The 23917-nt window shown below is 38.4% G+C and overlaps 1 protein-coding gene across 2 annotated transcripts in view; it reads left to right on the top strand.

Annotated features, from left to right (window-relative positions):
• LOC102201438 (beta-crystallin A1-like) overlaps positions 1-23917 on the top strand; it is a 51120-nt gene that overhangs the window by 3448 nt on the left and 23755 nt on the right. The window contains exon 1 of one of the 2 annotated variants that reach the window (XM_005737389.1): positions 13416-13531. The exons of the other annotated variant lie outside the window; for it this stretch is intronic. Coding sequence (XP_005737446.1) covers positions 13453-13531 — 79 coding nt within the window. The 5' untranslated portion in view covers positions 13416-13452. Of the gene's footprint in view, positions 1-13415; positions 13532-23917 lie in introns of those variants that run through there. 2 annotated transcript variants of the gene reach the window in all.

Raw genomic sequence — 23917 nt, 5'->3', positions numbered from 1 at the left:
AGTAACGAACAGAGGCGTGCGTCACTGCACCTGCTGCACTCTAAAATAAACTGATTTCACTGTCAGCCAATCAAAATGGGCCTCTTGTACTCTCGTCTGCAGGTGTGCCTGCGCAATTCTGTCCCGTGTGACTTGACACTGATAGCAGGTTGCAGTCGCTGCCAGTGAGTGTAATGGGATACTGTAGTAAAGGTGTGTCTGTTGCCAAGGTAACAACACATCCCTCTCTTCTCACACCTTATTTGGAAAATATTAAAAATGGGTTATAGCTTCCTGGTATTGGATTTTAGCCCCATTGTGAACAGTTCACTTAAACACTCTCGATTAGCTGTTCTTTCTTTAGAGTTGCTGATATAATGAAGTTCAGTAAAGGTGGACGACTTCTGCTTGCTCATTCCTTCCACGAAACTTAATCACAGAACTATTATTGCATGTACAACTTGTAGACTCAGTGTATTTGTGTCCCATAGGCCCAGAGTAATGAGAAGAAACGAGAAAGACAGGAGGATGTGACCACATGCCTTGCGGTGGTTGCGTTAGTAAAATATCTAATAAGTGAAATAAAATGATTCAAAGACACAGACAGCACATAGACAGTGCAGTGTCACGCACACAAACAGGAAAAACAAAAGGAGCCCCGGACATGTACTTCTTGAAGGTGACTCAACATGTCATATTGTTTTGAAGCAAATTAATACATTGCTCACTGGCACGGTCCGTCTATCTTCCACACGCGTTTACAGAGGCACCAGCATTTTTCAGCGTCTGTCCAATTGTCACAGACAAAAACGCTCGTGCTGTTCTCCCTCATCTTGCTCGCCTCCCCTTTCCTGCATCCCTTCGCTCTTTGTCTTCCAGTACTCCCTCCCTTCTTCTTTATTTTTTATTTTTTTGCCAGTGTCTTTCATTTGTTTGGTCTCTTGGCGTCACCGCTTCCGCTTAACCATATACTGCGACTGTCTTTCCACACACTGGCACACACTCTGCAGCACAATGGTTACTGGTGTGGCATTTAATTAGTTCCTTCTACTTATAAGGCAAGTCGTTTTTTGAGTTTCAGAAATATAAGACAGCCCTTCAGGGAGCACGTCATCACTATTGTTATTTGATTTTAGCCTCTTTTTTTCAAAGTTGACTCCGTTGTTCTTCAATAATAAGATAAGTCAGTGTAGAATAATGAGATGTCTTCCTTTTACAAGAAAGGCTTGCTCACAAATTTGTTAATGAATGTAGATAAATCAGTAGAGAATAATGAACTTGCTACAAAGTAATTAATTCCACTTGATATCATTATTCTCACAGGGTAATTAAATTATAGCTGAATTTGGTTTGTCATTTTTCTTAGTCCCCTCTCAAATAAACATTCATAAGCCTACCAGTCTTTTTGATCTTTGAGTTGTATATAAAAAGCTTTGTTTATTCTTCTTCATATTAAGCCTGTGAAAACAGTGGTCTAAGGTTTTCTGGAAGGAGAGAATACCCATATTAATGGCAGCACTACCTGATTTCAGTCTGAGTTTTAAAACCTATATTATTATTATAATACAGCAATGTTTTACTGCTCATTTAAAAATACAGAATGAGCCATTGTTTAGTGTGACTAAAGCAAATGAACAAAGTCATAACATATTGCCTACTGTTGTGTACTCCAGCACCCTCAGTAAGCAGCCAGTATGCACAAATCAAGACTTTCCATGTTAGTTTTTTCTGTAGTTTTTGGTTATCATCTACTTTAGATACGCTAGCTGATTATTTAAGATCATCCCCAACATTAACATGTAAAATAATAACAGTGATAAAATGTTGAAAATCATGTTCATTTAAAATTTGAGGAGCTATGCTGAAGATATCCCGCAGAGGTTTCTTACAGAAAAATGCATTTATTCATCATTTCTTAAGAAAATGCAATCTGTGTCTTTGAGGTACAGTTCACTGCATACAGCTGTTGTGGTTCATCGTTTATGTTCCTTGCTTACTGCTTTGATATCATTCAGCTGCTAACATCTTTAAGTTGCATGTAATTTGATCTAACATTTTAAAAAAATTGCGTTTCTGTGTTTTCAGTGCCTGCCTGATGCAAATAAAAGAAAGTTGCTTGAACAAGAATTGTTCCATCACACTAGTCAAAAACTTCACTTTTCACCATTCATCCACTTTTTTGACCACTGCTTAATCAGGTCAGGGTCACAGGAGGGCTGAGGGTTATTCCATCTATTCTATATTAGGAGCTCCGTGATGGATTGGCGTCTGGCGAGACTCTGTCTGTATTGTGATTTTGTGGACCTACACTAAAGTATCAACATAAACTCTTCAACAACCTGGGTTCATGCAGTAAATCCAGCTAAACACTGTTGGTTGTCCAGTTATGTTGTTAGTTGCAGGTGTGTCTTTATGTTTCTAAGGTCACACATTGTAATTGTTTGTAATTAATCATTTTAGTCACAAAGGTTAAGACATAGTGTGTATAATATAAACAGGGGCCACGCGACTCGTTGGCACACTGTGGCAGATGGCTGGCCCTCCTTGAGCCTGGTTCTGCTGAAGGTTTCTGTCATTAAAAGGGAGTTTTTCCTTCCCACTGTCGCCAGGTCGTTGTTCATAGGGGTTCGTCTGATTGTTGGGGTTTTCTCTCTACAGTCTTTACATTGCATATAAAGTGCCCTGAGGTGACTGTTGTTGTCATTTGGCTTTACATGACTTGAACTGAATTGAATTTTATTAAACTGAAATAGGCTAAGTCCCTTTGCATTGCACTAAAATTTATTAAATCAATGTAACTAAAATTGACTGAATTCACATGAAATAAAAATAAATTAAATCAAATCAAGTTAAATTAAAATAATGCTGTCCCAATACCAGTGCTGAGTTACGTAGATAGGATTGGAGTCGCTCTGCTTTTTTGGTCAATACAGCTTCCTTTCCTCATCTTTCATCAAGAGAACAATTGTATAACTCTCAGCCATACATGTTTGCATGCATTCAGATCAATGTTTTCTACTCCTCCTCCTCCTCCTCCTCCTCCTCTTCCTCCTCCTCCTCCATCATCCCTCTCTCACTCACTCGCTCACTCACTCCATTTCTCTTCAAAGCTAATCTGCTCAGTGTCCACTCACTGCTTCCTGTTGGTATTACAAAAAACATGAAAGCATTTTCCTGACAATATCTCTCCCTCTATTGATCTACAATCATGTGAAAAAGAAACTACACCCTTTTTTTCAGTTTTAAGGTTTTACATATCAGAACATAAACAAATCATTAAATTTATTCTAAAGCTATTTAAATATTACCCCAGATTAACAACAACACTTGACATATTACATCATGTCATTTTTTATGATTATTTGATTATCAGCTAAGCTGGCCACCTCCACCTCTGTAAATGCAGAAGTTTTGACAGTTTTCTTGGAGCTATAAAACAATATCTGTTAACACAATGCCAAAGAGGAATGACATCAGCAATTATCTTAGAGAAATAATTGTTGCTGCCCATCAATGTGGGAAGGGTTTAAAGCTATTTCCGAACAATCTGATGCTGATGGTGATAAAGATTATTTTAGAGTGGAAAGCATTCAAAACAGCTGTCAGTAGAGGACATCTCAGCAAAATCACGCCACGGTCAGACCATGCAATGAAACTGAAAAGAATCAAATTCAGTTCAATTTATTTATATATAGTGTCAAATCACCAAAATAGTTGCTTTATATTGTAAGGTAAAGACCCTACAAAGAGCTGCATCTCAGACACTACAGGGCTCAGATAGGATTTTAATTGTTAATGTTCACGAAAGGGCAATAAGAAGAAGACTAGAACAAGTATGGCTTGTTTGGAAAGGTTGCCAGAGAAAGACATTTCCTTCCATCCATCCATTCTCTTCCACTTATTCTTATCAGAGTCACAGGGGCACTGGAGCCAGCTACCATAGGACAAGAGTTCACCCTGGACAGGTGGCCAGTCTGTTGCAACCATTTACACAAACATCCAAACCTATGGGCAGTTTAGAATGATCAGTTAACCAGAATCAACCCAGCTGAAAGCTGTATGGAACCTTAAGAAAGCTGTATATAAACAAATGCTTGCAAACTTCAATGAACTGAAGCAATGTTGTCAAGAAATGTGGGGTAAACTTCCTACGTAATGTAACAGACTAATAATTTCTTGCAGGAAAAACATTGTGTCAAGTTATTGCTGCTGGTGGTAACAAGCTGCTGAATAATGGAATCTACCAAGTTTTTCACACACTGCTTCTTCCTTGCATTAAATGAATAATGGCATGCTGTATGTCATGTTTTGTTGCTCATATGAAGTTGCTTTTGTCAAAATTTAAGACTTGCTAAGAATAGATGATTATTTTATTGTCTCCTGATACTTAAAACTTTTGAACTGAAAGAGGGTACGCTTTCTTTTTCATGTCTATATCTATCATTTCCTCATTTTATAATGTAGCTAATTTAATATTACTAATATATGTTATTATATTTTAAAAGTAAACATGACAGCATTCCTCAAAGCATGCTTGAGATTGCGCTTTAGTAACATTTTTATGACTAAGTTTATAATTTAGGAAGCCTCGTACACATGACACTATCCTTGATGTGCTGGTGACTCATTCATCTCTGCATTTCATTTTGTATAGTTTTAGGTTGCCACCTTTTTAGGTGGCTGTTGCATTTCCTGACACCAGCGTTATTTAATCTGCTATGATAGCAAACGCAAGCCCTTAATGACTCAGCTGAAACAGAAGAGTAGCACTCCCTTGGACTCACTCTGTGTAATTATATTGTGTTATAGTATAACATGAAGTGCTGATGAATGATCTGTACAGTGCAGTCTTTCCCTCTTATAATCAGAGAGGACCACAGCTGAACTCCAGCAGCCTTAGATAGTGTTCAAACAGATTTAAGTTTTCTTCATAGACTTTCAATAGTCCAGGTTCTTGGCATTAAGAGATTGAGTGAAAATGTTTTCAACTTTATTGTCATTGCACATGCACAGGTACAGGGCAACGAAATGCAGTTTTCATCCATCCAGAAGTGCTTTAGCCATGATATAGATATATTACAATGTATATTAGCAATAATATAGATATGTAAGTGTATTACAGAAATGGGTCTATTATGGTATGTTATAATGTACACGGTATTAAGCATGTTATGAATATTCTATAACTATAAGTGTGTACAAGCTATGTACAGGCTATGAACAGGATATAAATATGAAATAAAAAAACTATACAGAAATCTGAGATATACAGTTATACAGAAATGTGAATGTATATAAATGTATATCATGTTATGTTTCAATATTAAGGCTTTGTTAAAGTTGTATACATGAAAACTAGACCAATCAGCCACAACAGTATAATCACAGACATGCGAAACAGATAACACTGCTGGTATTGTTGCTGCTGCGAAACCTTGAGTCCTGGCATTCATGCTTATGGTGTCTTAACAAGTTCCACCCACATAAAATTGGAGCAGAATAAGCTTAAACAGCATCATAGTAATGGTCCTCTTCATCATGACAGTACACCTCATTGCAATAGCTGAAGGCAGCTTAAGCAACATGGGAAAAAGTCCAGATTGTTCACCCAAATTCCAGACTTATCATTGCCTAGTCTTTTCAACCATTGTTTGGACTCCAATGGAAAAAGGCCTTTCCAAGGAGGTCTTCCTCTTGCAAGCATTTAAACCCAAAGTATTCAAACCAACACTGTGTCACCAATGTCGAGACCTGGACAGTACCTCTTACAAAGGGTATCTGCAAAATCTAAGACAGGAAGTTTTAATGTTGTGGCTGATGGTACATAATCAAAAGGTAAAGATTAAAGTATTATCTTTAAGTAAATCCTTGACAAAATGCATATTTAGCAGATTCCAAACAGTTCTGCTGGAAGTGAAACTATTACAGTATTAAAGCCACTTGGCAGTCGCAGCACTACCACCTGCACCTCATCTTCGTCTTTTTAGTGTCAGCAGTAAAAATAAATGTTCATTTTGCATGTAGTTCTATAAAAAAAGCACCTTGGGAAGCTCGATAAACAAGAGATGCAATTTGTTATGCTGAGTTTACAAAAACCTGCAGCCACTCCTCAGATAGCAACATAATCATTCATTTGGAGTCTCTCACCACCTGGCAAATATAAGTCCAATTTACACTATTGTTTGGCTCCGTTTTTAATTTTTACCAACTCCCAAAGAAAATGACTCTTTAGTTGCTCCACCAGCTGTCCTCCAGCTTGTTCCTAAATGAGCAGGGAGTGTATAGTTGGGTTTTGATGGAGATGATGCTCATTGCCAGCTCCATATTTATTCTTGGATTCTAGTCCAAGAATAAAATATGTAAGAGTAGTGCTGCTTGCTTCACAAGTTTAATTAAATTGTTTTTAACTTATTTTTGGCATCCATGAAGCTCCTTCAGTATTTTCATTGACTGAAAAAAGGTGTTTTCAATGTTTAACCTTCAATTACACCCTCGCTTTAACCCAACTTTGTTCTTGCTGGCTCATCCTCACAAAAATAGTTTGAACAGCAGGTGTGTGGGGTGAGTGTCTTATGGCTAAAGAAGTATACCCCCTCATATAGAAAACACAGACATAGTACAGAAAACACAAAACTGCCTGAGCATTTGTCTCACAGGGATTACTTATACATACAGTGGCATCATTACTTAAAACTATGGCCATATTTAATATAAATTTCAACCCTTCTAAGAATATATCATTACCAGTGCTGGGTGTAACGAGTTCCAAAGTAATGCATTATTGTAATCTCATAACATTTTTCAGTAAATGTACTGTACTAAATTCAGTAATCGCATTACAGTTACAATTATGTTGCTGTTTGTGTTACAAGACCCACTGTGAATTACAGGCAGATAGAAAAGAAAAAACTTTTTTCCCCACACACGTGTGCTATAATATTGGTGCGGTCTGCAGCTTTTGGAATATGAACACTGGCTTTACTTTTATTGCATGAAAGGGCAACAGTGCAGTAGTAAAGTGCAAACTGTGTCCAGCACAGAAACATTTGCATCATAGTCAAAAGCAGCATCAGCTCTTTGCAAGCATCTGCACAGACAGCATGCTAACACAAAGCTAGCCAAGAACTGATAGCCAGGATAAAGCTAATTGTATACTGATCCCAGCCCAGCAGCCAGAGTCTGATCTTCAACAGGTAACAAAGGCACTTACGAGCAGCACTGTGGCCTCCTTTTTTCCATTTCATTCACTTTGCTTTATGCTGTTTGTTGTTGTTTTTGTTGTTTTTGTTGGGGGGGGTCAAACATAAGCACTAAAAGAAGCGTGTATGTGTATGACCTGTGGACTGTAGTGTGAGGTTTAAATAGTTTCTGATAATTGTGTGACAATCCATTTCATGTCTTGTTATGAAGTAACACAAATGTAATGTAACAAGAAGTGTAACAGATAACTTTTTCCAGCTAAATTAATGACTCCAACCCTGTGTATGACAAAAAGGCAAAGAATAATAGGTCCCCTTTAAATGCTTTTCACTGAAAACAGCTGCCTACTGTAGCCAAAAATGCCACTATAAGATGAAAATAGTGAAGTTGTGCAGCATACAGTCCACCTATGATATATGGTTACCAAATAACAATGTGTTACAATTTCCAAGAATTTAAAACAGTAATTGATAATCCCATCGATGTCTGGCCTTTTAAAATGCCAAACATAAGGTTGAACCCATAGTACACATATAAAAAGATGGATGTAGCCACCTTTTTGCTGGCTGATGATATTCTGTTGCGTTAAGCTGAGTATTTTGGCCATCTCCATCTTTATGTTTTGAAACTGGGTGGGAAAAGTGAGGAGTGCACGTGACTGAAAAACTATTCATGTTCATATGGTAGCAAACCTCTCTTAGGTAAACCCTGCATTTATGTTTCTTCTGAGTAGTAATTGGCACTAATATTATACAAAATGAACATTATGTAAGATATGTTTATTCCTGTGGTTCTTTCTGGAACCAGAAGAGTTGCTGCCTGCTGGGTACAAGAAAGAAAAATAAAGATCTATCAATTTTCTTAAAACACGGGATCGTCACAGGAGTAAGACAGAGAGGCAGCTAACAATTCAGACTCACATCCACAGCCAGATTAAAATCAATGATTGATCTAAAAAGTCCTAAGACTCTTAGAGGAAACAGGAACCCACTTGGTGTAGGGTGACAGCTCTAACTACAGCTTCAACTGCCACCCTTATATATAATATACAGTACACATAAAAAACACTTCTGTTTAAAGAAAGCCAGCTCACACAGAGCGTCTGGGTCTTGGAAGGAATCCCTGCAGAAAATCTATGGCACAGCTTGCATGTGGTGACCCATAAACACTCCACTCTCCTTTTTTCTTTTAAAGCGTGCTTAATCTTCAGGGAGCAGGTGAATGTTAATATGGTTGATTAGGATTTTGCACAAAGAACAGATAGTAATCAGCTGAGGCAGATTTTCTGTGTCCGGTAAAAAGCTATTTTGTTTCACTTTCGTCTGATCTGTATCAGTGTTTAATTTGCTTCACTGTCCCCTCTTGCCTCCATCTGTCCCTGACGTCTGTTTGATTGAATTCACTGAAGCTTTGCTGGCATCATTATAGTCCTGCCGATGGTAGAACTTCTGAGAGTCACAGTTTTATTCTGTTCTCACATTTCTCCCACTTGCCTGACGTCATTGTTTCTTCCAGATATTACCTGTGATTATTTCACCTGTGTTTTTGTGTCTGCCTACGTCTGCACATACATTTTCTTATTAACACTTCTCTCCAGGTGTTAAATCTTCTGGTCTTGTGAAAATGTTTTCACTCCTACTTCAGGATGTTGTGTCTGTTTCAGTTACATTGAAATAAGGCAGCCTTTAATAACTGCTCTCCTGTAATAGTAGTGCCAAATCAAATCTGCGTGGATCAAATCTGTAGTAATGACATTAGGAGGAAAGTAAATTGTAATGTTTTCAAACAGTAGCTTTATAAATTAATATGAGACTGCGTTAATGGATGCACTGAAGAATGTAGGAATGTAACCTCTAACAAGGCTGTGAATCTGAGAAAATCTACCAAGGGTTGGATCAGACCAGTTCCAAAAAAATCTTTCACCAGCAAACAGGAAATGGGAAACTCAGACAAGCCACAGCAGCATGACAGGATAAACCAACAGACAATTAACCTCAATCCATATGTGAGGAGCAAGTAGGCTGACGTCAGTGATGTGACGCACAGAGACCAATGTGAATCTCTCAAATCCCAGCAGCTACCCATGGGAGGTCAAAATGAAAAAATAAGTCAACGAGATGAGTATCAGAATAATGGATTCTTAGCAGAAGTTATTCAGACTACAGTGAAATATTCAGAAGATGAAATCTTTCCACATTTGATGTGTGAACCAGATTCTGACTAATCAGGAAATTTTCTTGTTACTGAGCATCAGGAAATATTAATTACCCCCATTTTCCATCATCTATTTTACACCAGCAATTTCAAATGATAATGTGGCTGAAAAGTAATACTTTTCGTCAGTGTGTGCCCCCATTCGACGGGTAATGGTGAAGAGGTTGATGAAAAACAAGAAGTGTGAGAGAGGGCGGCAGAACGTTCGGTTCAACAGTGAGAGAAGGAAGGAACAAAATTTTCAGTCCTGTAAAACGACAGAAAATAACGACAGGACCCCCCACTGCCGTACCAATCCTGATGTTGGAGCTGATAGAAGGGCTGAAAGGCAAGGGGAGAGATTAACATGAGATGAAAGAACGTGGAAGAATAAGAGTAGTGACGTTAAAACTGAGAAGGGGGTGATTTTGACATCGTGGGAAAATATAAGTGACAAATAAAAGAGAGACTCAGGAAATAGCCACTACCACCAAGAGGAGCCAAGACAGTGTGTGAGAATAGAGCTCCTCCTTATTGAACTTGTGCATAAGCTGCATATATTCCTCCGGAAATGCATTATGGTCATGTGGCATGTGCTGGAAGCACTCAGGGTGCTTCTAGTGAACTTTTAACATTAATCTTTAAAGCAAAGGTCATAATAGTACATGAAACTTTGTTACTATACTTAAGTAGAATTTTCAGGTGTCTGTACTTTACTTAAGTAGTTATTTTTCTGACACAGTTTACTTTTACTCCCTACAGTTTAAACATCTGTACTTTCTACTCCTTGCATTTTCAAAATGGGCTCGTTATTTTTGGTTTGACACCTAAACAGCAATCCTGTTTGCGTGTCAATCCCATAAAAAGAGATGAAAGAGGAAAAACTGTGTGCACACCGTGTGGCAATGGGGGTGTAAAAGTGGGCACAACTTTATTATTTGGCACAACATCGGAACAACTGCAGGTGTCCATAAGTTGCAGTTTGTCACACAGTGTGTTGCTATAGCTAAAGGTCCAGCTGCTGTATTTCACAGAAAGAGATCATTTCACTCGGAGATGGAGAAAGATAAGAAACACAGGACAGGAGGGGAAGAAGAGAGGTTAGATTTAAAGGTAAGGACTGCTCAGGGGTGTTTCATAAACTGTCTGTACATGTGAGATTATGTTTTCTCATATTATGAAACCTGCTGCAAAACAAACCGAGGTAGACGGAGTTATTTAAAGGTTGCATGAAAAATCCTCTGCAGGTTAGTTTACTGTACTGTGATGGATTTAAAGTAAAGAACAGTCTGTGACTGGTGCACAGTGGCCATGGTTTCATGGTCAAAGTAAGGTACAGAAAGGGTAGCAGAGATGATTTTGAATTTAAGCTGATGATCACTGAATTTCACCTTCATACAAACTTTATACCATCAAGAAAAAAGACAGCATAAACAGTATAGAGGATTGAAATCAGCCAGCCCAACTCATGAAACATCTGGTTGAATTCAGGTGTGTACGTCCACAAAGAGCAGCAGGTCAGATGATCACAGCATGTACACTAAGACAATCTACCGGAGCGCTCAATAGAAGTTGAGCCATTACAACTCATTTAGGGTTCCTCACCTGCCGAGTCCCACTTTTAAGTCACCCTCTACAGTGTAGGTTACAGAAAATAGAGCTATTTTTTTATTTCCCTTCTTTTTCTCCGCTTTGCATAAAAATAGATGGTAGAAATTGTAAGTACATTTCAGAGCCTATACTTTTTCACTTTTACTTGAGTAAAGAAGTTGGAATATTGGAGTAAATAGTAAATAAGTAAATAAATATTTTTTAACACTAGTATCTGTGCTTCCACTCCTGCTAGTTACCATCATATTCATAATTTCATTGGAAAAAGAGAAAGCTCTTTGTACAAACAGCTAACACTGCATTTAAAGGGATAATAATCAACATTTGGCAGCAGCACTCCAGTCCTCACACTGATGATGTGGGGTTCACACATCCTCCAACACTGACCAACAGGAGCTGATGTCTGTAGGATTATTACCAGCTAAATTTAGTAAGCTAACAAACAGTGTGTGGCTCCCTATAAATCCTCTGCTTAGCAGTCTGTCCATGAACACACACACACATCAACACATTTTAAATCCAGCCCCAGTTCCAGAAAAGTCGGGCTGAATGCAATGATTTGCAGATCTCATAACCCCATATTTTTATATCTTATAAACACGAAATAAGAAAAGGTTTAAATGCTTAACCTGAGACCAGTGTTGGTCAAGTTACTTGAAAAAAGTAATCAGTAATAAATTACTGATTACCTCCCCAAAAAAGTAATCCCGTTACTGCTCAAGTTACTTGAAAAAAGTAACCAGTAACAAATTACTGATTACCTCCCCAAAAAAGTAATCCCGTTACTTTACTGATTACTTATATTCAAAAGTAATTAATTACTTAGTTACTTTTTAAAAACACGATTTACAACCTGAATAGGTGATAAAGCGATAGATCTTTCAGCCCAATTCTACTTTTTCTGCATAATCCATCATACAAAACATAATCATATGAAAAAGTCTCTTTTTTTTAACTTGTTTTATCAGTTTTAATCTTTTAACTTTATGCATCAAGCAAAAATTAAATGATATGCAACATTCACTGACTGGAAGTAATTAGTTTAACATTTAAACCTATTTTCTGCACATTCCAGCACATAAAATAAAATATTTTTTTGTGTTTACACTCACTCTTTCAAATAGATGCAAGTGAAACACAGCAGAAAATAAATAAAATCAAAGACTAGCGGTGCTGTTGCTCTATTTTCACCTGTAAAGCAGGAGTGGCGTAGGTGGAGGTTTACCCTGGTGCAGGTGTGCCGCAGCGGTCAGTTGAAGAATCCGCGAGTTTCTCTGTGAGTTTCCCATTACGTCGTAGCGCACTCGGTGCTTGCTCGGAAGTTTAGGGGTTTTTTTCGCAGTAAAAAGAAGTTTTCTTCCCACGCAGTGAACAGTGGATGCTAATGTTTTTGTCACTTTTTATGGAATCAAACTCAAAGTAAGGTCAGTACTTCCACATTTTAAACGCTGCACGCTCATACTCTCTGCTCGATATATTATCCATTGTTGATCTGCACACAGCTGTTGCCACGAACGTTGTACTCGCTTACATCACTGTCATGAGACACTCTCTCAAGAAAATCACGGTTTTAGTAACGCAGCGTGCTTACGGGAAAGTAACAGTAATCTAATTACCGTTTTTGCAATAGTAATCCCTTACTTTACTCATTACTTGAAAAAAGTAATCTGATTACAGTAACGCGTTGCTGCCCATCTCTTCCTGAGACAACAATATGATGATAGCAACACTTCATGGAAAAGTTGGGCTGCGGCCATAGAGAGAAGTATCAGCCATCACACTCTTCCACTACAAAGCCACGCTGTTTTAATTGATGCATTGTGCACTTTAGTAATGTCTTGCTGAAATCTGCAAGGCCTTTTCCAAGAAAGATGTAATCTAGATGGGATCATATTTTCCTGAAACCTGTAACATTGATGGCACATTTCCAGATATGCAAGCCGCCAGTTTATTAGGCACTAATGAGGCACCCTCATCCCATCAGACATGCAGCCTTTTGAACTGAGTATTAATAACAAGTCCCCCTCCTGTTCCGTCTAGAGCAGGGGTGGGCAACTCCAGGCCTCGAGGGCCGGTGTCCTACAGGTTTTAGATGTGTCCTTGATCCAACACAGCTGATTCAAATGTCTAAATGACCTCCTCAACATGTCTTGCAGTTCTCCAGAGGCCTGGTAATGAATTAATCATTTGATTCAGGTGTGCTCACTACTTACACGTGTGTCAACATGGCTTGAAACTTGACAGATCAAACTGGTGCAATATAACCCAAAACAACTTTTAAAGTGTTAGAGTGTAAAGTTTTCAGGCCTGAAGGCAGTGCATCAGGTCAGAACTGCAAACAGAAAGTTGTCCCTAATGATCAGACTGAGTTTCACTGTAACATCCTGGGGCATCTGATGAAGAACATTCAGAACAAACAGTCTGAACTCTGGTGCATGCCATTATGCCACTGTAGATCAGAGAAGCCAAATGCAAATTGGTCCAGATGGGACTTTAAGGGAGCGATGTAAAACAAGCAGCAGTTGGAAGCAGTTCTGCACTGTACGAGGTAAGAACCTTAAAGGGGATTTCAGATAGATTTAATTACGTTTTGTTTTTTTTATCCAGAACTTTATGACTGTACCTCTTAGATAAGGCAAAGAGGGAGCTGTCAGATTGTGTCAAATGGTTTGCATTAACTGCAGATTTCTTTGGTAATATCCACCACTAATGCACAAAACCACAAAATGGGAAAGTAATTTGCATTTTAACAACATGTATGGATACAAAGGTTCTATGCATTTTTCCAGCATTGCACACTAGTAAAGGAAGTCGGGGGATGGGAGGGATGTTTTTATTGGGGTTGATTTAAAAACCTGCAACCATGACACAAAAATCCTGATTCATTACGTGAACAAAGCTAAGAACCAAACAATGAAAAAAAGAAGTCTAGAGAGACTAAACCTCTGCCTGTGTTTATCAATTACAGCATCAAGTTGATAATTTATTAATCACTGTTTTTTAAGTTAGTAGTTCTAAATATTTCTGGATAGAGCCACACAAAGCCAGTTTTGTAAAAATATGGCACGATATGCATGTTTGAAATATAAAATATTGTAACCATAACTGTTCAGCTTAACCTAGAAGATCATAAAATAACTTCGATTTAAATCTTATTTAATCATTAACCTTTAACCCTAAACCTAAGTGACTAGCAACTTTACTTTGAGTGTGACTCAAACTAAACAAAAACTATACAAGTTTCTTCTTTTATATTTAGAGAGCAGACACCACACACGACGTAAGTCCTCCCATCACTCGGGACCCACATGCTTTCATTCAGATCTTTAATAACCTCAAGCAGACAGGATTCAAGCCCTGTTTAAGCCTGTTTCTGTGCCACCACAGTTGCAGATAATGGCCTTCAGAACAAATATATGAACAATTGATGGATGGGGTGTTTTTTTTTTAGTTCTATCCTGCAGGCTGGTGCTTCTAAGGCCAGTCCTCCCTCTCTTCCTTCTCTCGCCTCCTCTCCCCTCCATATCCCTAACCCTAGTCATCAGCCCCCTCACCTCTCTTTTTGCATCCGTCTGTTCCCCTTTCATCTGTTATTTTTAACACTCAGCCATGCCTCATGCGTGACGCAGATGGGCGCGTAATGCGGACACAGTAAACTGAAGAAGGAAAAGGCCTTCGCTGGAGGCATAGAGACTGAGAGAGAGAGAGACAGAGAGAGTGAGGGAGAGAGAGAGACAAGGGAGGGAGAAAGGTGGGAGAAAGACTGAGCTAAAGACCACTGGAGGCAGATAGGTGGTGAGATATATTAGAGAGAGAGGCAGAAACGCTGTCAAGAATCATTTTACGCATATCGCACAGCTAAACAGGTAGATTTCCCAGAACATGTCAGACATGAGTGAAATACCGCGCCAACAAACTAGAAAACATAATCAACGCTGCATTATTCCCACTTCTTCCCTCTCCTTCACTACCAGATCTTCCTGAAAGCTTAACACACCCACTTGTTTGTCTGAGCAAAAAGAAGAGGAGTTACATATCAATCTTGCATCACTCAACAGTCAGCCTGAGACTTTTCATAGAGGCACTGAATGAGCATCAGCACCACATGACGCACACCAACTGTCAGGCTTGAGTATCTATGCGCTTGCACGTGTCCGCTTATGCGTGTGAGAAGTAGTGCAAATATGTGAATGGTTCATTTGAGTGGCTGCATACAGATCTAGACATCTAGAAAGGAGCTCCACAGAATCATACAGCAGACCAAAGAAAGTTTTACTTCTCCATATGCTCTGCCACCTCACCTCTCCTCCCTCCAGTTTATAATAATGAGGTAACATTACTCATAATTGGACAATGAGGCTAAAATCATCAGTAGACTCCTACTCGACATACGTGTTCAAGCTGTTTCCACACTTATACATCACAACTTCTGCACGTAACAATGGCTGCATCCAGACTGTGATTACTAAGGCTGTATGTAGGACTTAATTATTAAAATAGTAAAATTAGTACAGATGACGCATTCTGTTGCAAACAAAATTTTGTATTATAGCAGCTAACAATGCAAAGAATCCTCCAAATGATTATTTTATTTTATCTGCCTGCAAATCTGAAGGGAAAAGCAGTAAACAGTTACTGTGCAGTGAGTGGGAAGCAAAGGTAATTATTTCATACTTAAGTACAGAGGATCAAATGAGACAGAAATTTGCTTGAAAAAGTTGGAGAATACATAACTCCATCCACTTTTTTCTCCTTATTTAGTTTAGGGTCACAAAGGAGCGGCCAATCCATGCCATCACAGGGCCAGTGGCGGGGTACGCTCTGGACAGGCTGCCAGTCAAATGCAAGGCTAACACAGAGAGGCAGGCAACATTCACAGTCATGTTCAAGCACAAGCCAGGGGAGAACATGCAAACTCCACACAAAATCGCCCCAGCAGGCCGCTATTTCAAAAGCCACAATCTTCCTGCTTTGAGCCAACAGTGCTAATCACTGCCCTGTGTTCAGAATATACAAATATAAAATAAACAAATGCATAAAATTATAAATACAAAATACAAAAGATAAATATATATTATGTGGATATAAAACACACAGGATGCTGAAAATACAGAGAAAGCTGATGATCAGACATGTGTCGGTTCAGGTGGGGGTGCCAGTGGGGGGTTGTCAGTCAGACTTCACTTATCTAATTTCAGGTATTCCTCTCAGGATTCTTCACACATTGGAGGGTCAGGGCAGCCTGAGAGGTGGAATCTGGGACCAAATCCAAAAGCACTCGCTGCTGCTCCTGTAACTTATTACTGTGTGCAGAGAGCATCCCTAAGAAGCATGCAATCATTTTTATCCAGTTAGAGCTTTGCTCGTGGCTTCATCATAGTTTAGTAAGGAAAATAAGCCCCTGCAGTCGCGTTTGGTTTTGAAATTGTTAATGAACATTGTGTTTGTTTGTTTGTTTTTGTTTTATTTTATGTTTTTATTTTTATTTTGCACATTAGAACAAAGTAAATCCCCAAATGTTGATTCTGTTCATCTAGACATAGCATTTTGTCATGACAGATTGCATATTAATGATCAAGGAACTGACCTCACAGCCCGTTGTTCATTCAGTGTGCTAGTTTCAGTCATTGTGCAAATGTACTGTTTATAAGGTTGGGAAAACCTGCAGTCAGCTGAGACTGAGGAAGTCACTTGGATGATTGATGAAATGTTTCTCCCACTGAAAACATCACGTCCAGATGAACAGAATCAACTTTTTGGGAGGTTCAGCATTCCCGGGGAAAGACACGACAAACTGTTGTGGGTTTCTTTCTTCCTCTAATGTGTCTTACTGTTTTTTATTCATTTCTTATTGCATTTATTTATTTATTACCTCAAGTTAATTTAGCATCCTCATAGGCCTCCAAAGTGAAGAAACTACTGTACATTCTCACTTGTGTAAATGAAACTTAATTACTCTTTCAATCTCAGTCTGATCTTGACTACAGTTGAAATCTAATAATAACTATCCTTTCACCAACTCTTGAGACCTTGTGTGAACAAATTCATTCTTTTGACTTCAGCAGGTGCAGTTGTAAATTCCATTGTTTGTCACCTCCAGTTACAGGTACGCTAGAGTCAGAAAATAGATTTAGTCATGTTAATCCACCGCTCAGTTCTTGTGTTCCTGTAAATTGTGACAATTGTCTTGCAGCATGTTTCAGTGGCCTGGATATTAAATTGCCAGCTGTAGAATGTGTCTGAAGTTCTTGAAGAGGAAACTCTATGGTTGTTGTTGCTTTGTGAATGTAGCATGTAGCATGACATCACTCACAGCACTGTAGCAATCCTGGAGAGAAGGTCACTGGAAGAAATGGTATCAGTCATAGATAATCCAGACTACACACTGCACCGTTTACTGAACATGTAGAAGAAAACTTTCACACACTTTCTCAGTTCCACTGGCACAAGGACAATATGGGAAATGTTTATTGTTTAAATTGCCTACTTATTTTTTCTTGTGATGATTTTATTAAACATGTTTCTCTATTTAATTGTGTTCCTATCTTTTGGGTAATTTTTGCCTTATTGAGCCACTTGGTCTTTTCATCCACCCATTTTCTCCAGTGTATCCAAATCAGAATTATAGTGCAAACGTCAGGTACGCTGCAGACAGGTCAACAATCCTTCACAAAACTAAAGATACAGAGATGCAACTTATTGTCATTTTAGAATCACTAGTTAACCTAGATAGGATGCACTATATTTTATTTTAACAAGATATATTCTAATTTATTTAAGTAACTTTGTTCTAGGCTATTGTAGCACTTGATTTTCACAGCTCCGGGATTGATAGATCACATCTCATCTTTTCTAATCTTATATGGTAGCACTTCTGGGTCTGGGCTATTTTTATATTGTTAGAGAAGACTATCAAAGAAAAACTATATTTATCCCTGTAGTGAAGAATATTTTGAACCCTTGGCTTGTGTCTAAGCCCTACCTTGCAGGTCACACCCAAATTAGTTTTTTTCCAGGAAATGTCTCATTTGTCAATGAGATTATTGCTGAGCAGCAGTGGAAGCTGTCTTTTAATAAATAGCTGTTTTTGACACACTGCTCTGCTTTGCTAGCTTTATCAGTTAAATCTGATCCCCACAGGGCATAGAGGGTGTCTCTATGCCCTGTGGGGCATACGGTAATCAGACCCAGTGGGTCAAAGTGTTCGTTTGTGTTAGATGATGTGAGACAAGGTTGCTTGCACTCAGAGGAAGATTTCAATTTTGATATATGTAACATAAAGAACAAACATAAATAATTGGTTCAGCTGTTATTTAGGATGTTTTTGTTGCTCCTAATTTAGGATGGATTTTAATATGCAGGCATCCATTCATGTGGATGCCTTCATGCGGCTCATCTTTTTGAGCCACATGAGACACATGTTGCAGCCCGTGTATCATGACTTTGTAAGGTTCCACACTGGAAACAGCTTTGGCAGCAAAACATTAACCTGCACTTATGATAACAGCAAGTCCTTGATTTCTGGATAAAACAAAGGCTTTAGAAACTAATCTATCCTACAGAGCTGATTTTTAAAACTAGAGTCAGTTCAAAGACACAGATAAAGTTGACCTGTTCATGTTTGTGAGGACTGGCTTGAATAAAAGCCCTTAAAGTAGTTCACCAATACAGTCTTTTTTCTGATTTAGATATTACAGAAGTGGATTATCAACCCTACTGTGGCCTAACCCTGCTATAGATGAGGTGCTGAATCACTTTTAACCCCTATCCTGCGCACAGTCAGGGAAAATGAGTTACTAACCTAGTGTCCAGTTGAGGTATTGAATACCTAAACAGCGCTGGTTTGTTTGTGCCATTCCCCATGCTAATGTTGTGGTTCAGTTGCTGCAGGGATACTCAACCAGAAGTCTGATTATGAGCCCATTTCCAGTTCAGAAGCTGTGTAAAATGTAAATTTAAAAGAAAATGCATTGATTTTCAGATCCCATAAACCCATATTTATCCACGGTAAAACACAGAAAACATGTCAAATGTTAAAATGAAGAAAATGGACCATTTTTGGGTGCATACATCACAAATAATCTGTAAATGTCTTGGAAGACAGGGATGACAGGAAAGTTGTCTCATTCGTGTCTGATATATGATGCTCACCTGTCATATGTTTTGAGTTGATGAAAGTTCCAGTTCATCATGCGACTCTTATAATAATGTAATAGATGCCTTATGCGGTTTAACATATTTGCAGATGCAGTTCATTGCAGATATTTGCTTCTGAGAAAGTCTGCCTCTCTGAGATGCTCATTTTTATACCCAGTCATGTTACTGAACTGTTGCCACCCACTCAAGCGAAATTATTACTACCAATTATTAAAAAATTCCTTTAGCTGTTTATTTTTAGTACCACTTATTTTTCACTTTCCTGATGCCAGTTCCAAACTCAAAGGTCCAGGTGTGCCTTTGACTTTTGTGAGAACCATACATTGTTACTCCAGTTTACAACTACAGAGAAGATTACAAACATTTACTATATCAGGACTTTGCACATTTTATTTATTATGTATTTATTATTTTTATTCATTAACAAAAAATCCTTAAGGAATGTTTCACAAGGCTTCCAGTTTGTTTGCACAGTTACAAGGCTGAGGCAGTAATTAAAGCATAACTCATGAAAACCCCTAACTGATGCTGTGGAGGTTAACAGCTCTCAGCCCGAGTGTTTCCTCTGCTGAGAGACGTTGCTGAATGCTAACCTGGTGCCAAGCAAACTAAAGATGCAATTGGACACCAATCCTCCCTTTGGAGAGAAACTTGGCAAAACACTGATCCAAACTAAAAGCAGCACCAGAGTTTTTTTGGATTGTGTGAAATTGTCTAATAAAGCAAATGAGGAAAGGTTAGCAGAGTGGGAACACATTCAGGTGTAAAGCTAAGTCAAAACACTGCAAATAGGAAAGGTGGCATGTCAGGTGTCAGGTTTGAAAGTTACTGGCATATTGTATATACATTTGCTAACATTTTATGCAGAAGAAATTACCCAAAGCAACCAGAAAGCTCTGCTATTCTGAGATCTGTTGCCCTATGAGGTTTGAACAATGTAGATTGCTCAGCTCCTTGCATTCCTTTTAGCATGAGTCATCCTATTCACACCACAGTCCCATTCAGGTTTAAGCAGATGAGAAGTTATACATGTAGTTATTCTCCATGAGACCAAAGGAACGACTCTTACAGGGCGAGATGTTCCACCTCCTGAGGTCATAGGCATGAATTTGTTTATATAAGGTCTTGAGAGTAGGTGTATTTATTTATACTTTATACTATCTTTTGGTTGCACAGATTCATTTTGTAGCTTATGTTATTATATGCACTTTAAGGTCGATACCTACGTGACCCTATTCTTATAGAAGAAATGTGATGAGGAACATTCTTGGCTATCAAAGTGTGAGCACCAGTGTTGGGACTAATGCGTTATTAAGTAACGCGTTAGTCGCAACACTGGTGAGCACACATCTTATATTCTACATCAGCTTCTAATGATTTATTCCTTCTTCTTAATTCTTTTTCTTCTTCGTGTTTTGGCTGCTCCCCTTTTAGAGGGTTGCAGCAGTGGATCATCAGCCTCCATCTCACCCTATGCCTAGCATCCTCTTCCGTCACACCAAACCTTTTGCGTGTCTTTAGCTTATAATGAATTTGCCAATGCTTACTGATGCGAGTGATAAGATAAGATAAGATAACCTTTATTAGTACCACACGTGGGAAATTTGTGAAGGACTACCTGTGCAAGCAGCCAGCCAGGCAGTCAACATTAAATCCCAATACGGAGTAAAAGTGGAGCTTTACAAACGGATTGTGGGAAAGATTTGCTGAACATGAGTGTATCTGTGTGTGCATGTTAATCCTTTGCTCTCTTTCACTCTTCCCATTATTTAGCAGCATTGTACCTCAAGGAGTCATTAAGCTCTCATAAGCCTTCCCATAATCCGCTGCTGAGACAGTCCCAATTCACAGAGTGACATCAGAAGCAGGGCTAGAAATAAGAGTAGCCTCGTGTGTGTGTGTGTGTGTGTGTGTAAGACAGAGAGAGGAAGCGAAAGTGTGAGAGTGTGTTAGAGTGTGTGTGTGCATGTTTGTGTGTGTGAGGTCCAGCTTGCGCTCTGGTCTACTCACACGTGAAGGCCCATATGTGTGTGTTAACTTGTGTGTCTGTGCATGTGAGTGCGTGCGTGTCAGTCTGACGTCAATACTCCTCCGATCCATATTTAACTGCATAGTGAGGAATGCTCACAGCACCTTGTAGGTGTCTTTTCTCAGTGTATTTATAGAATGAACTAAACTGGGTGCCAGTGTGACAGGTGAAGTGTGCCTTTCCCTCCATTTTGAATGCTTGAGGACGGCTGAGCTAAAACAAGAGTGTTTATTTCTGGAATGGGTCTGCAAGGAAATGTGTTCTGGTAAAAATGGGTATGACTCTTTTTTACATAGAAGTTTGAGTGAATGTTAAAAATATGAGGAAAGTGCATCATCACTTATTAAAATAACTCTATGAAGCCATTTAGCCACTGCAAGAAAAAACTCATCCATCAGATGAGGATTCACACTTGTCTCCAGTCTTTCATGTTCCCAGGAAAAACAATTTTTCTCAACATTAAACCAAAACGACTCAAAGAGAGCTTATTTATTGAGCTCATTGGATGTGTCTTTACGTGGAGATATATTCACTTTCAGTCAGCTGGAAAACTTCTTCCCATTGCTTTTGCTATTTTTGTTGCTTTTTCCACCTACATGTTAGTGTGGTGATGACTTTGTGCTACATTCATTCATTCTGAGAATTCTCCATTGATTGCACAATATGCATTCATATAATAACATATGATATAATAATTCCTGATGGCCGCTTCAGGAGAGAACTTTATAAAAACAAATGTAATAATGCTAAATGTATATTTTAGAATAACTAGTTCCAAAAATGACTATAAACATTCATTTTTCTCAATGTTTCTTTTAACAAGCAAACCTGCATTTTCAGCATTAGTAAATGTCCAACCTAACCTGCTCCACAGAATGTTAGGTTCAAGATGACATGTACAGAATCACTGCTTACTAATGTATTAGTTCTCAGGGGGAAACCATGTTAGAAGATCCCTCAAACCTTAGTGTGTGGTTAGTAATAAGGTCTACAGTTTTGATAGACTAAAGGTTTAGAAGATATAAGTACTTGCAATCAACTGGTAAACGTGAATGTGCTCATAGCCAACACCGTCGATTGACTAATCAAATAGATGACCACTTTCACTTGACAGCTTAATCCATTTGTGGGGCTAAGGGATGAGTGAAGACAGATAAGGAAAAGACATCCTGATGTCTCTTTGTTATTCATGCCCCAGAGGTCCTTATTTGTAATTGCTTTTTAATCTGCATTATATTAAATTCAGGGAAAGTAAAGCAGCTTTAGGTGCTACTAATGGAGTAACAAAGCAATTAGTTTTTTAATCAGGCACTTAAGGCAAAAAGGAAAGCATCAACTACCAGGTGGGCAGGGCTTGGCAGAGTCGACCATGTCAGTGAGTAGTATTTTCACATAAAGGTATCTGTCCCTAACGTAAGGAAAGGTCATTTGGAAGAACTGAACATATTTTATTGTCATACAGAATATGATCAATCATCTATTTGGTGATCAGACTCTAATGAACCAACATAGCAGGAGTCCCAGCAGTTATAGAAATTAGGACAGGACCCTTTGGAGTCTTGCTAATGGTGGTGAAGATGAAAATGGAGGCTTGAATCAGGCTTTGAATGACCAGGGTGAGGCAGAGCTGGGGAGAAGGCAGGTTGCACTAATAAGAGTCTGAAAGGCAGAATGATAGAAGAGCACTATTATTTATTTGGAATCACCCAGTGGTGAGCTAAAATATTTTATAATAGATTAAACTTGTTAAGTCATGTTGTTTCCCAGGGAGTAAAAACTGGGGACTTTACTGGAGCAATTTTCCTTCTCTGTTGCAATGTTTGTCTTTGTATTTTGATTTGTGAGCTTTATTTCTCTAGAGCATGCACATGCTATAGCATTGTTTACAATTAGTATGTTGTCAGGTGGTTGCTAGGCAACACAATGACTTCTTAACATCATGCCTAAAGCAGTTTTGTGTTTGTAAACTAGTTATTAAGTTAGGTTCAAACTGATATGAATCTTTTATAAAGAGTTGAATACACATGAATCAGTTTTGCCCGTTGGTAGGTTTTCTTTTAGTTAATATGTTGAAATATCATATCTGATACATATAATAACCTTACACATATCAAATTATGAAAGGAGAATCTTGTGGCTGCCATAAAATCTGGTTTATAAAAGTTAGAAAACTTTTTTTAAAAATGTGTTTGATAATATTGACCTTTAAAATTCAGTCCATCTTTCTAAAAAGAAAGATTTGGGCTATGAATTTCTTCACCCATAGTTCCTGTACAGTCCAGATTGTCCACTCATTAAACTTATTCAGCTTTTCAAACTTTTTTTTAATGCATTGGCTGCATTTTTAAAAAATATTATACTTTATGCCTTTGTATTAAGGATAAAAAGAGGGTATAAGATAAAAGATTATCTCAAAAGCATTAATTCTGGATAGCAAGGATCAATTTCTTTGAAGCTTTATATGAACTTAGTTATTGTTTTTGTATATTTCATTTCTAAAGTTGGTTTAAAAGTTAGTTGTCCTTGATTAATGTGATTAATGTGTTAAGAATTGCATATTTAAATGTATTTCAAATAAACTGGCACACTGAAGCATGTTGTTGTTGTACAGACTTAACGATTGTGGCTCAAGAGTTTGCAGTTCGTCTTGTAACCGGAAGGTTGCCGGTTCGAGCCCTGGTTCAGACAGTCTCGGTCATTGTGTCCTTGGGCAAGACACTTCACCTACCCCCTACTGGTGATGGCCAG

This window comes from Pundamilia nyererei, unplaced genomic scaffold (assembly GCF_000239375.1).
Source record: "Pundamilia nyererei isolate P.nyererei 1_Seehausen unplaced genomic scaffold, PunNye1.0 scaffold00075, whole genome shotgun sequence".
Taxonomy (NCBI): domain Eukaryota; kingdom Metazoa; phylum Chordata; class Actinopteri; order Cichliformes; family Cichlidae; genus Pundamilia; species Pundamilia nyererei.
The sequence above is the reverse complement of the archived record's forward strand: the minus strand, read 5'-3'. Positions and strand labels throughout refer to the sequence as shown.